At 39.9% G+C, this 14851-nt stretch overlaps 1 protein-coding gene across 1 annotated transcript in view; it reads right to left on the bottom strand.

Moving 5' to 3' along the window:
- Nucleotides 1–200: 200 nt before the first annotated feature.
- The window catches only part of CERS6 (ceramide synthase 6), a 293290-nt gene continuing 278639 nt past the window's right edge, over nucleotides 201–14851 (bottom strand). The window contains exons 9-10 of the mRNA XM_045780449.2: nucleotides 8920–9076; nucleotides 201–5889 (exon numbers count right to left, since the gene is read on the bottom strand). Of these exons, the coding sequence (XP_045636405.1) occupies nucleotides 5737–5889; nucleotides 8920–9076 (310 nt within the window). The 3' untranslated portion in view covers nucleotides 201–5736. The remainder of the gene's footprint in view (nucleotides 5890–8919; nucleotides 9077–14851) is intronic.

Below are 14851 nucleotides of genomic sequence, written 5' to 3'. Positions count from 1 at the left end.
AGCTAAATATGTGTGTGTGTGTGTAACATATAAATATAACACTATTTTTCAGTAATCATAATGATAACTGGGATTTAAGGAAAGTTTGCAAGAAACTAGGAGGATGATATGTGCCCCAAAATAAATCTTGTCCAGGATGATGTGACTTATTACCAACACCAGCTGAGGAGCGCTTACTGAAAATGTCGTTTACACTTGACTCTTAATACTTATCTTTATTATGAAAGTGTTTCCAAAGTAAAATGATCCTCATAATAATGATTGCTTCCAGAGATCAAGAACAAATAATCATATTTTCATATAAAAATCAGCAAAACACAGTAACAATACATAAAATAATTCTAATCGGCTAACAGTACATCACTCCACTTCTGACAGAGACGCTCAAGCACTGAATTGTCCTAAGAAGACAGGTAAGATTTTGTCACCTATCCTAGTTCTCACTGCAAACTGAAAAATCAAATCCCCACATGAACCCTCTCCCCCTTGCCTGCCACGAACGGCTACGGAGGTAACCGATTCTGTAGGCACACCGAGAGCTGATGACACTCATAGGCTTAGAGGCTTTAGGGAACTTTTGGGAATCAAACTTAGAGGGGGTATTTCATCTTTAATGAACCGCTGAGTTAAACTCCCAGAATTGCCACCTAACTGTTCCTATTCCAGAGCTAATTTATCTTTGGCAACAAATCTTTAAAAGCCTCTAATTTTTTTAAGGGCAGTTTTACAACAACAGTTTAGAAAAATTACTGTAGATCCAAGAGGGGGAAAAATGATCTCTGTAAAATCTAATTTTTCACTTAACATAGAAATCATACCAACAGCTGTTGTCCCTGGTTTCCAGGCCATGCAACATATAGCAAAATAGGAAACCAAGCTTCGTGGACCGGTGTTGAGGAAAACAAGCTTACTTGGGCACAATACTTGTTAAGAAAAATGGAATCGGTCAGAGAAAAGAAGTGTGGTAAACAACTGATCCAAAGTCTATTGGGAAGTTGATAGCAGACAAGTGACAATATTTTGGTTTCCTCTTTATCAAGAGTTCCAAGAGGCTGTAAGGAATGTGGGTGGACGAGATGAACAAGAGAGATCTTGGGCTAACTGTCCCCTCCCATCAGTTCCCGGCAACCTTGAGAATACTTAGTCTTGTGAAGACACCGTAAGATACGCCATTGGGCTGGAGAGACTTTTATTTCTTTGATCTGATGGGTCTTAGCTTGTGGCCATTTGCTAAGCCATTCCTTTCAAAGGCTTCAAGGCCGAACTTCAGTGACAAACACCTGGAAAAGGTGATGGTTCTCCTTTGGGTGTCTGCAGAGCTTCCAAACTGTTCCTTATCATGTTTTATGTTCTCTAATAAAGTTTTCTCCACGAAAACCAGCGTCAGCTATGCTCCCTCTGAATATATACTCAAGACGTTACAACTGCATAGTGTGGACATACGGACAGGCCTCCTCAGTGTCTACTAAGGGTCCCTTAGAGGAGTGGAGGGGACCATATACACAAAGCAGACCACAGGGTCCTTTCCTGGCCTGCGACTGTCAAGAACTGAGTCGTGTGGCCTCAGTGAGCCAGCACTAATTACCACCTGCTGCATTACGCATGACTTCAGGAACTGCTTTGATTACTGAGGGTGTTCCTTGCACGAACAGCATGCTAGACGGCAAGTGTAACAACCAGAGCCAACCGCGTTTTCTCTTCCCATACAAGTGACTCAAAAACTGAAGTGCCTTGTCATTACTCTCTCATCAGGCTGACTTTGATCTAATTTGTTTTTTTCTTACTCGAATGTTCTAAAGATTTCAAGGATACTCATATTTATCTACAAAGCAGAAATCAGCCAAAGACACAGAAAAAAAAGGTAAGCTAATTAATATCTTAAGACCTCAACTATCATATGAAATGTAAACATTTAACCTTTTATTTCCAAAGGATTTCTTGAGGCCTCTCTGGACATAACGACATCATCACCTACACAAATAACAGAATCTCTTAACACCTGTGGAATTATTCTGTACACTTCAAATTCAGAAAAAACACTCAGATATTCAGGCAACTTTGGCATTAACATTTCTGAGAAAGGGACAAAAATAACTATCGATACAAAGTCATGACCAGAATGGGAACAATCGTGGGTGTCCACAAAGTTTTCTCTGAAGAGCTCTTTTGCAAAGACTCAGGTGAAATGAAATCTCATTTTTCACTTCAGCCCAAATAACAATGAGGTTCAAGTTCCCAAAGTGGGAGATCCAGACCCTTTCGGCCTAAGGTAAAAGCATTCAGTTCACTCAAATCCAACCTCTATCGAATACTCAGAATGGAAAGCTGGCAACAGAATGGGACATTTTGAGGTTCACCCACCATTTTGGCAAAACGTGGTCTGATTTTATCTCACTAAAGAGTTATTTCTTTCACCCAACTGCCTGCTTTCTTTGGGGAGCCTACCTTTCCTCCTAGCTCATCTTTGTCCAATACCTGTTTCATTATCTGATGGTACCTCAGGACACCATCTGTCTAGCAGCCTGGCAGGAATTGGATGTTAATAAAACCTTGGGGTGAAACAGCAACCATATGCATTTTTTCCCAACATTCAGCTTAATCATCTAAAATACTGATAGTTAGTCTTCTATTCTCCACATGTGTACCACCACTAAATTTGGAAATGTGAACTACATTTGGCTTATATGCTGACCTTAGGCCCTCTACGATCTTAGCCTGAGGCAAGAGAAAGGATCCTACCAACTCTCAGCTGGGTGAGTGGCATGAACAGGAAGTTGAGAGGGAGGCGGGGAGTTTCTCTTGTATATGGTGGATCATTTTTATGAAAAAAAAATATGGATAAGGATGAGTCAGTGCTATTTTGGTTTTATGTTTCTGGAGAAACATACAGGTATGTACATAGCGCACACATTGTCATATCATTTATTGACCCAAGGCCAAATTCTACTTGATTTTCTACTTCTTTCTCCACTAAGAGATCTAGAAAAGCTATACAGCATTAGAGAATAAAATATTACTTTTTCTAGACTCCTTCCTACACACCCCTTGGTACCCTGGAAAGGTCTGAATATGAGCAGGAGGAAGGAACTATCAACACGGGCTAAGATCATTAATGGGAAACAACACTCTCAGTAACCTACAGCTGAATTTACGAAATACACTTCCAAAGCTATGGCCTGGCAAAAGGAGAAGATAAGATATTTCACATATTTTTCTCTCTCAGTCTTATCATGCCACCATGATAAGGGGGAGGAGTAGACAGAAATATATTATTTTTGCATCTTAACAGGTCTACAAACACCACTTTGATTAATCAAAAAGAGCTCTTTGCCCTAAAATGCAAAATGAAATAAAAATCTATAGATACAGAGGGGACTGTGTTAAGTTAACGTCATTGGTCACTGTGGCTCTGAGTATTCTCAGTCCTCCTTCCAAGAGACTTTTGGGAAAAACAAAAAACTGCTTAGATTTGTCTCTGCTAAGGACAGACTCAATTTACATCTTTTCATGCAACTCCGCAAAACCATTAATTTACAAGCCAATCTTTAGAAATTCTTCTTCTGTTGTAGGGTATCAGATGATCCAAATTTGAAGACACTGTGGTTCTCTGGTTTATTTCTCCCTTTGTGAGGACTTGCTCTAGACACTAAAGCAAGGTACAATCCACTCTTCTTCTCCATATTTTAGTCGATAAGAAAGGAAACTTTCACCTTCTCAACAGTTTTCAGCTGTAACATGCTTGCTGTTTCATTTTCTGTATCTGCATTTTAGCAGATGTTCAGATGACTAACAAGTAATTTTGATGTTTTATGACTGGTCTCAAACCATCCACAAATTACACTCCTAGACATACCCCCGTTTTGTGCAATAAAATAATAAGGCTTTAGGAGAAGAATTAGTTGCACTGTTTTCTCAATAAACAAGCAGACATATGTCTAAGCCTCTTCAATTATTACTCTGGGCCTTATCAGAAACAGACTATTTCCTACGTAGGTGGGGAAAGATTTAATATTATGGGGTGGGGTTTTTGTTTGGGAGCATTATTTTAACTATTAGCACACAGGCTGCAAATTGTGGGTACAAAGATTTATTTCAATTTTTTCAAAAATTTGAATCGAATGTGAATGGCCGTAAGCAGGACATGCACTCCCTAGTATTTCTGGGGCTATTGTCTTCACTCTCCCCTGACTCACACAATTATGTTACTGCACTGTGGTTTTGGACTCTTGTTTTGTTTTGTTTATGAAATAAGTGTTTGTAATACCTTTTTATCCCCTCTTACGAAAAGTTGGAAGGAAAAGAGATAACATCTTTGGTTTATGTGAATGGTTTTCTTATTTATACTTAAATAACACTGCCATATAGGAGACTATAGCAACTTACTTTTCAGCAGTCTTTCTCATTGCTGCTATTGCCATAGTCCAGTAGAATTTTTGTTATTTTTTCTGGAAATAGCTCCGTTTGAATAAAAATTCCTGGAAACCGAACAAATCTTCAAAGAAGCAAACCAAAGGCCTTCAAGTGCAACACTGCTCAATTTCTAGCAACAGGAGAGTCACTCTGGGTCCTATTTAAGGAGAAAAGACAAAGTAAAATCGTCCTTCTCCCATTGGCTTTATTTTGCTCAGAAAAATCAAAACACCAAGATCAAATACTAGAGAGGGCACTTCCTCGAATGCTGGTTGCAATAAAGTGCTTTGCGCCAGAGCTGACCTTCGCCAACTGTTCAGTCTCCTTTGCTGTGCCAAAATATACTTAGCTTCTTTTTTTTCATGACGTGACAGAAGATTGTGGTAATTATAGGGGTAGTGCTGAAATCTGCTTGAAATCAGCTGTTCTCTTTCTGTTATTCTCAGATCACGGGACAAATTCCCAGTAGTAAGAGTGATGTCATTGTTTGTAACTATGACCTTAAGCAAAGGTTCTCCTTCAGAGCCAGAGCACTGACCTCATAAGAGGGAATTAAAACAAAAACAAAAACAAACAAAAAGCCAAACCTCTGTAACCTACAAAGCTCATCTCCAGCCAGCTACCAGACTCACTGAAGACATCTTGGCCATGTGTACAAGGAATGATGTCTATTCCAAAATTTAACACAAAACAGTTTTTTAAAGTTCTCAAAGAACCATACTCTTTAATTTGAACTGCTAATTGACCACGAAGAGTGACAATTAAAAAGCCTAGCTCATCCTGCTTAAACTTTACACTGGGAAAATGGTCACTGAGGCTATATAGGCAATTTCAAAACAGGCACTGTAACACAAAGAAAGCAAATCTATCTGGAGCAGCACGAGAATCTTGCACTGGGTTTTGCTTGCTCTAAGTGACAAATTAAGCTGATGCTCCTATCGAACTCAGTTACAGCAATAGAAAGGGGTAGAAGCAGATGGAGCACCTCCCTCACTGTCATGAACCCAGAGAGTAAAAGGAGTGAGGAAACCTTCTTTTGTCCACAGATTTACAAACAAAAATGAAATATAAATAATATTCTAAGACAGTACAAATGCAAATACTGTTCCCTTGTGTCAATTACATACAGCATGCCTACGTATAGAGAATGGTAATTCTTCTTCATTCACAGACAGGACATATGGCAGTGCACTATTCAAAATGCTTTGATAATCCTAATTTTTGTTTCTGGTGCTGAGATATAATGAAAGGAACTGCATTTGCAACTTATTAAATACTTCCAGGAACAAACAGTTCACTTTGTTCGGGACTTGTAGTTTTCAGTAATTAATCATCCACGGAGCAAGACCCAGTCAGGAGGTACCCGTTGGTACCACTGGTCCCATTGGTGGTGGTCGCAGTGTGAGGGCTCTTCCCTGGAGGTTCGGAGTCTTCCTCATCTGAGCTAGACTCAATATCACTTCGATCATCCTTGGACACCTGTGGAATACAAGAAGGTGAGTGTAACCAGCTCCTAAGGAATCATTAAGGTATGGCATGGTCAGAAGTACATGTGATCATACATGAAGGGAAACAGATGCAAACGTTAAAAATCGAAGAGGATAGGAACATTGCCATAACAGTTAGTTTTCCTTCAACGGAGATGTGCAATTTGGGTGACGAAGTCAGTTATCAAGGAATGCAATGTAGGTGGATTTAGGCACCACAGGGGGCTAGACATGCTGCCCTCTTTAAGGTACCTCTGGACAATGAGAATGTACTAGACCCTGAAACCTACTCTTAACTGGTAAAGTGACATATTGTAAAACTGGAATGGCATTGTAGGAATTTGGTACAAATGGATCAATTTACTCTCTGATGATCACATTCCCCATGAGAATCCTGTAAAGGATTAACCACACTAATGGAGATATTCACTAGCTTAGATAATTTAAAACATCATTCTTATTTGGCTTTGTAATATATTATTTTGTGACTTAATTTGTTTTCCTTTTCTGTCTGCCAAAATTAAGTATGAATTTTGTTTTATATACTACATAAAAACTAATGGCAGTAGGAGGCATTTGGGGAACCTGCTGGGTGAGGTCTGGTTTAAAATATTTCCTAAAGAAAATCTATCAACCAGATCATCACAATGGGCTTCCATCATTCCACAGTTCTTCAGTCCTCTGCCCAGTCTCACTCATTACATAATGAGGACGGCACGCTCAGGCATCAGCATATGCATTACCATAAAGGACAGAAAAAAAAGTCACAGTCTAGCAAGGAACCTTGATTTAGGGAGAGATTAAGAAAACACTCAACTGCTTTTAAAATTAAAATAGTTTGAATCTATCCTACGTTATCCGTCTAAATTATGGTAAGCATATTTACCCAACATGCGTTAAGACCTCTGTGTAACTGAGCACCATTCACTTCTTTTCCCTAGGCAAAAGGGACCTGGGGGTCTGGAGGCCTGGCTTCGTAGAAGCTTTCTCAATTCTAGCTGCCTGTCTTTCTCTAAGAAATGTGCTGGCAGTCTCCTGGGAGGTGTATCAGAATGAACTGGGGGCTTTTTCACATCACATCCTCTCTGTGCCATCAATGCCCCCCACTAGAGAAGTCACCGTGGCTACAGGTCAACGTCATCTCTGTCAGGTTGGTGCGGACGAGTCCGTCTGAGAGCTCAGAACTGTTGTTCCTTTCTAACCCAAACAACCAAATAAATATAGTGCAAATAGACTTCACTCCAATGCCCCTTGAGACGAGACTGAACGCACAAGGACCATTTCCAAGACAATTTAGATACCGAAAAGACCAAAAGGACTGAATTATTTAGGGTACTTGAACTTAAAAAACAAACTTGGGTCACAAAGACAGCATGAGAGTAAAGCCTCACGACATTTAGACATCCATTAGTCACATATTAAGCTGCTAATAGGAGAGAAAACTCCAGTTTCAGAGAGTGATCAATTTACATTTGCATGCTTAGTAAGATTATTTGTAATTGCATTTGGAAAAAAAAGTTTATACTTATGTTACTTTCAAGGAAAGGAATAATTTAAAAGGTCTCAAAATAACCCATAGAAACATAGAGTCCGTAACCCATGGACAAGATGAATATAACTGTCCTAGGTGAACAGCAAGGGCAGTTTAGATATTCTGAAGCCTGACATCTGCAATGAGATTCATAATCGTCTCTTCCTAAGACTGAAGGAATAATTTGGAGAGAAGACAATAGGTCTGGTGGAAACAGCAATGCAATAAGGAGACAAGTAATCGAATCCACCTGTCCTTGGGTCTCAGTTACTGTTACCATGCTGACAGCATTGTGCATGTTGATGCAATTTGTATCCAGAGGAGGAAAAGGAGTGTTTTTTACAGAAATACAGGTGCTTAAAGAATAAGAGGTCCCAGAGAAAAAATGAACTTTCACCTCTAAACAATTAATTGATCAAAATATTTTGGATTTATATAAGAGCTGATACTGAGAACTGGCTGCGCAGTATGTGACTAGATGTCCCGAGCCCCATGGAAGGGGCCAGCTCTGTTTACCTCACTGGGGACAAGGTGGTCAGGGCTAACAGGCAATAGTTGATGCTCAGGCCTCCATTCTGGACCATGATAATCCTCTCCCCAGCTTCGTTTCTGTTTCTCCTACTTCACTTTTGTCTATTTCTGGTTTTTTAGCAAACATGTTAAACACCAATGAAAAAAATTCCTCTCCTTCTGTTGGATGGTGCAAAATTTAGCAGAATGCAGGCTCACGCAAAGGGCACTACTAACTGAGCTGTTTCTAGTATCCTTTGCACCTGGTGAGAGCCACAGTTCAGTTAAAGCCTCTGGTCAGTGTCAACTGATTAGCTAGAACAATATGCATGGAAACAAAGCATCGGCGTGCCCCTCCAACAGGCTAAAGTGGTACCCAGAACAAGGAGAGAGAGAGGTATGAGGAACTTACATGTAAAGGGTTCCACTTCCCAGCCTTCCAGGGTGGCAGAAGGAAGAGAATAAACAATGAAAGTAAGAAAATGTCACAGAGAACGTTCTGGAAAAGTCACTGCTCCCAAGAAACGTTATTTGAATCAGCCTCATGAGGTCATATTTAAACAAAGAGATTTAACTAAGTTTTACTGAAAAAATCATAAATAGGCAATATTGCATCAAGCAACCCTTCTCGTAAAAGGAAAGAAGTTATTAAATTTCTGTTTGGCACAAGTTTAATCAGAGAAGGACCATGGGAGACAGAGAGAGAGAGAAAGAACACAACAAATAACATATCATCATTAAGCCTAAAATTATAAATGCAGATCGGTGGGATTTATCAGCAAAGCAATGCTACAACTTAAAAAAAATTAACTAAATAGAAGAAAATGAAAATTTGGTTTGTGTTTCCAGGAGGTTATGCTAAATTATGAAGAAAAAATTCAAGTTTTCATGAAATTTGAAATAACAATGTTATTGTTGATTAAGAAGAACCCAAAAACATAATTTTCTGGGACATATCAGAAACAGTAAGTTTCATCTTACCTTGCCTTTTGAAATAGCTTTGCAAGCTATTTTTACGATTAAGTAAGACCAGAAGCAGTTCAAGCCTTGTATTAGCAACAGCAGTAGATTAAAAACCCACCAGGAAGGGTAAGGTCCAACGATCTCCCAGCTTTCAAATAATGTGGTATTTAACACCCTAAGGAAAAAGAGAAAGTAATCACTGAACACAACTTTTCACTCAGCCTTCCAAGGAACTTCAGTTACTGCACAGAAGCACAAAGCCAACAATCTCCACTAACTAGTCCCGCCCTGCAAGGATGGTCTGAAGTCTGACCAGGTACTTAGAAGAGTCATTGCTGCAGATTTCCCTGGTGTTGTAACATTCATTTTAATTCTAGCTTGAACCATGTACTGCTGTTCCTCTCTCACCTGCTGTCATTTCTTCCGTTAACTTCCCTCACGTTTTTTGTTGTGATGTTATCTCTTGCTACTTATTAAAAGGCCTATTTTGTTTTCAAAGTTGCTTTTGGTCTTTAAGTGTGAGGAATACCATTCGATAACATTACAGGGCAAGGAAAAGAAAGGTTAATTAATTCCAGAAACACTACTTAATAAGTTTAAACTGTATGCGTAGCACAGTGGTGGTTAGAATATACTTAAGACCTGATCCCTGTCCTCGAGTGGTTTACAGTCTAGTTGGGGAGACCCTACAATGTACTTAATTTTGTAAGCCTTCCTCTGGGAAAGAACTGACGATTGGAAGATATCATTTTGAAGTGATGCTTGAGATGAGTATTGGAATGTTTTTTTAAAGATTTTATTTTTATTTATTTGAAAGAGAGAGAGAGAGAAAGCACAATCAGGGGGAGTAGCAGAGGGAGAGGGAGAAGCAGACTCCCCGCTGAGCAGGGAGCCCGAGGCAGGGCTCTCAATCCCAGGACCCCAGGAGGGACCATGACCTGAGCTGAAGTCAGACACTTAACTGACTGAGCCACCCAGCATTTGGAATGATTTTTAAAAAAATTATTTGAATACAATAAATGGGCTCCATTTTAAGAGTGCATACATGAGGTAGGCGGAAGTATTTGAAGGAACTGGTTCTCTGTGTAATCCACCATCAGGAGCAGGATGGGCATCCACCTGGGGCAGGTACGTGAGGGCTGGTTTCAGCACTTCACTCTTGTCCCTGCTCTGCCCTCTCCTCTGCCTTTACAAGTTGACCCATTCCTCCTGGACTCGTACTGCCGCCATAGAGAAGCACGGCAGTACCCACAGAATTCTGCGATCACTCTGATTTCCTTGCTTTCCTGCTTAGCTTGCTGCAAGGCTTTGTCTGGACACCTAAGGATGCTGGCAAAACTCATCTAAGTGTATGTCCACCATCTACCACAGCAGCGCTTGCTGGGACCCCGCAGGAGAGGTTAGGTCGACAACACTTAGTGGCTAAGAGGTAGGGATGGAAAACATGTATGGCCATAGACCACTCCTGCAAGAACAGAAGACAGATAGACAGAAAATTTTAATATACGAAAGAGTGGGATGAGTGCTTTGAGAGAGGTTAAGAAAAATACTTTGTCAGTTCACAAAAGGAAGAAAACCTCACTTAATGTGCAGTTGGGATAAGAAGTAAAGAAAAGGGAGAGTGAATAATGGACACAAACAGGCTGCCCATCCCTAATTTCAGCAACCCACATTTACACACCAGAATGAGATGCACAGAGTATGTCTACGTCCTGTCACACGAGCTGTCTCTCAAGAACAATGTACAATAAACATGGATGTTAAAATCTCAAAATCAATAGTATGGAATTTATTTTGACAATTCATTACAAGTATATTATTCTATAATACAGTAGAATTCATTCTGGTGGAAGGGGACAATATTAGGAAATCTGTTAATATAATGGACATGCCCATCGGCCAAATTGGGACAAGCCTAATTATTTCAATTGCACTGAAAGACAGTTGGTAATGTTCAATTCCCCTCTGCTGGCATTTAAAAACTAGAACTCAAAGGATTTCCTTAATATGATTTTTACCCAACTCAAGTCAGCTGTTGTTGTCATATTTAACAACACCAGAGTCACTGCCTTTATAATCAGGAACAGACCACAGCCAGCCAGCATCACCATTATTATTTAACACTATTCTGAAAAGGTCTGGCCTTGAGTATGGTAGAAAGTCAAAGACTTCATTTCAAATACATAAACATTAAATCTCTGTAACTGTTTTAGAAACAACAAACAATCAAAATTTCCAATAATCGGGAATAGTCAAGGAATTAGTTTTCATTCTTATTCCAGGAATTACGAACTCACTCAAGAATTAAACATGTTTCAAGAGTTTCTTATGATAGAGAAGAATACGTAATATCACCTCAACCTCATAAAATAAATACTGTTGACCCTTGGACAACACAGGTTAGGGGCACCAACCCCCCATGCAGTCAAAAATCTGTGTGTAACTTTTTGACTCCCCCAAAACTTAACTACTATTGGCCTACTGAAGATCGGAAACCTTACCTATAACAGTCAACACGTACTTTGTATGTTATATGTATTATATACTGTCTTCTTACAATAAAGTTAGCTAGAGAAAAAGTATTAAGAATATCATAAGGAAAATTCATTTATTGTACTGTATTTATTGGAAAAAAAATCCATGTATAAGTGGACCTGTGCAGTTCAAATCCATGTTGTTCCAGGGTCAACTGCAATTGTCCATATATGCACCCACACAGAAAAAAACCCAAAATTATAATTTCTTGAAAGGAATTAAATAAAGCCATTATAGGCTTTCTTTGTTGCATTACGGAATTTTGTATTTTCTTCTTTACATTCTTCTTTTTTTCCAAATACATCACAAATAATTAGAAAAAAATACAAGTTATTTGTAAGAAGGAGTACATTAGGGGGGCGCCTGGGTGGCACAGAGGTTGAGCGTCTGCCTTCGGCTCAGGGCATGATCCCAGAGTTCTGGGATCGAGCCCCACATCAGGCTCTTCTGCTAGGAGCCTGCTTCTTCCTCTCCCACTCCCCCTGCTTGTGTTCCCTCTCTCGCTGGCTCTCTCTATCTCTGTCGAATAAATAAATAATAAAAAAAAAATCTTAAGAAGGAGTACATTAGGATAAGCCCATATTTTACCCTTGTTTATTATTCCAAGAGACAGCCATCTTTTAAAACACCAGTTTGCAAGCCAGAGGACAAGAGATCTAAACAAGGTTCAACTCCACAGTAGTGAGGGAGGACCCATACACCTTATGATTTTCTACCTCCAACACCTTGCAAAACGCCCGGAAATAACATGCTCGCTAGACATGTCCGGTGATTGTGTGTTTGTTTAGTAGTCAAGTAAATAGGCATGTACAAGACAGCTCTGGAATAAATCAATTTTATTTCAGAACTAGCTCTGCTTCCTGACACACTATATACTTCGACATTCAGAGGGAATCTAGAGCAAGAGGTCCTGTAGAAATAGCAACAATGAGTGCATTATGCTGTTCATTAGAAATTAGCTTTTGCCGGATTATAGGTTGAGAGCCTTTCTCACCATTATGATTTGCTTGGCTTAATTTGAACAGGTGTCATGCAGTCACTGGCGACATGGCATTCACATTAATTTCTGAAATGCTACATCAGAATTCATAGGCTTTGCCATGACAGTCAGTGGCACTCTGAGATACTGCTCACGAGTAATGGGATTTCTTTGCAAATTGACTTGGGATGCCTGCAGAGACACTTGGGAAAATACAATCAGTGCACCAAGTGGATATATCTCTCAGGTGAGAAGCTTGGTAAGAAAAACAAGGTATCAGGAATTTAGACTGGAGGGGGAGATCTCATTATGCCACCAGGACTCTGAAAAGCAGCAAGCCCAGGAAATGGGGTCTTTGTTTAGCTACAGAATGTTTGATGAGGAAATTGTTCCTTTTGGGGCACACGGTTGAAGGGGCGAGTACAGGATTTTATCCTTTCTTGGAGGTTCGGGTCAGGAGTATTGACTTTAATGATGCTATTGAGAATTCCCAGTGAGAGTTCCGAAGAGGGGTTATCTCTAAGCCCTGATGGAGGGAGGCTTCTGGGATTCTGGAAGTGTTTGAGATCTTGATCCGTGTGGTGATTATGCAGATTATACCTACATAAACTTGACAAATGTAAAAATGTATCAAGCTCTGCACTGGACAGTTGTGCACTATACTATATATGTGAATTCTACCTCAATAAAATAAAACGGGAAAAGTGCTCTGTGGGCCAAATGCCATTGATTTGCAACCTCTGGCTTGCATAATAACTATAATACCACTGTTTTTTTCCCCCTCCAATAATTTGGGTTCAACATATGGCTCTTAATAGATTTTTTTTCCATTCCCAAATAACAACCCACAGCGTCACACCTCCTGCTGCTGCTCAAATCATGTGTGGACAGTTTGCCAAGGGGGCATAAGGGACCAGAAAGGACCATTTTCCTTTTCACTAATTCAGGCACACTGACCACTAGGTGGCACATGACACACGTACAAAACATGCTCAACTAGGTCTACTCTGCCAGAACCGGCTGCCAAGGTGTGGCACAAAAATCACTGCATCTTTGGGTTACACTCTCCTTTCTGAGACTCGTGCTGAACAATGGAATGAGGAGGCTTCAGTCTGCAGTTATTTCTTCCTGCATGATTCTTGATGAGAATGGATGCCAAGGGATGCCTGCAGGGCACAGGCGGCTCCTTGCGATTCACTGGGGATGTGCAGACGCACCAGTTGCTGCCCTGGCGGACTAGCCTTGAGGAGTTACTTTAATGGATGGTTAATGAATCATAAGAATTTAATCTGACGATGCCTTATAGTTACTTGTGCTCATGTTTACCTTTTATGGATTCTTCATCTTAAATTATCCCAGAAATATTATACAGACTATCCAGAGGCAGGGATACACACACACACACACACACACACACACACACACACACACACACGAGGGAAGTTTACAATTTTTTTTTTTTTTTTTTTTAGCAAAGAAAACACAGTAGTCTCATTTTAATATGATATTTAAGGACACATTCTAAGCATCAGTGTGACTTCTGCTTTCTCAGGCCTCAGAATTCTGGAAGTCTCATAATATAACACAGCATAGTACAGAAAGATCTCCACTGTTATCTCATTTGGGAAACCTATAACCAATGCTTCATTTCTCCATTCTTATGACTGGCAACTCAAAGTGTATGTTCATTATGTTTAATATGTAAAGTTAATGAACATTCTCACTTTTGGCTCTAATCTTACTTTTAAAACTTAGACAGTAACTTAGAGGTAGGACCATATAACGGTGATTGAGATGTTAAAGACCAGAGGCCCAGGTGCTCTCATCGTGTGGAGGAATTACAGGTGGATGTTAATGATGAGCCCGAGCCCCCTGACCACGGCTAGCGACCACAGGCTTTGCCTCACTCCTTCCCTTCACCCCCACCAAAGAGCTCCATCTGAGCCCTGGGTTGGGGTTTCTGGAATGATCTATATAAAAACTACAACAATAACTGGACCCATGTCTAATATCCAAAGAGATGAGCCAAGACTGCTTCTCTAGGAGAGTCGGGGTCAGGGTGTCACTTTGAGCAAAGCTGCATAATGCAAGTGAGGGTAGATTAAAAAGTAAAATTTGCTTTTTGGTCAAAGTTAAGGTGTTCTTTACTTCAGAGCTTTTGAATGGTCTTGGTTTTGCTCTCCCAGACAGACTGAAGTATAATTCCATGATGTGTGTTTCTCTGGCATATATTGTCCTTTGAACGTACACAGAACATAAATGAAACATAGATTTGACCTAAAGATGGTCTAATAATCTGCTGGCATGTTTCGCTCATTTTAAAGTAGATGCTGATAGAAAAGCTTTTAAAATTTACTCTGAACAGAAATGCTGGGTACTTACCACCTGAAAAAAAAAGTCTCATAATTAATTCACTGTGATAAGCAACCCCTCTCT

This window comes from Ursus americanus, chromosome 1, assembly GCF_024610735.1.
Source record: "Ursus americanus isolate L20-20 chromosome 1, mUrsAme1.1.p, whole genome shotgun sequence".
Taxonomy (NCBI): domain Eukaryota; kingdom Metazoa; phylum Chordata; class Mammalia; order Carnivora; family Ursidae; genus Ursus; species Ursus americanus.
Note: the sequence above shows the minus strand (reverse complement) of the source record. Positions and strands in the feature narration are given on the sequence as shown.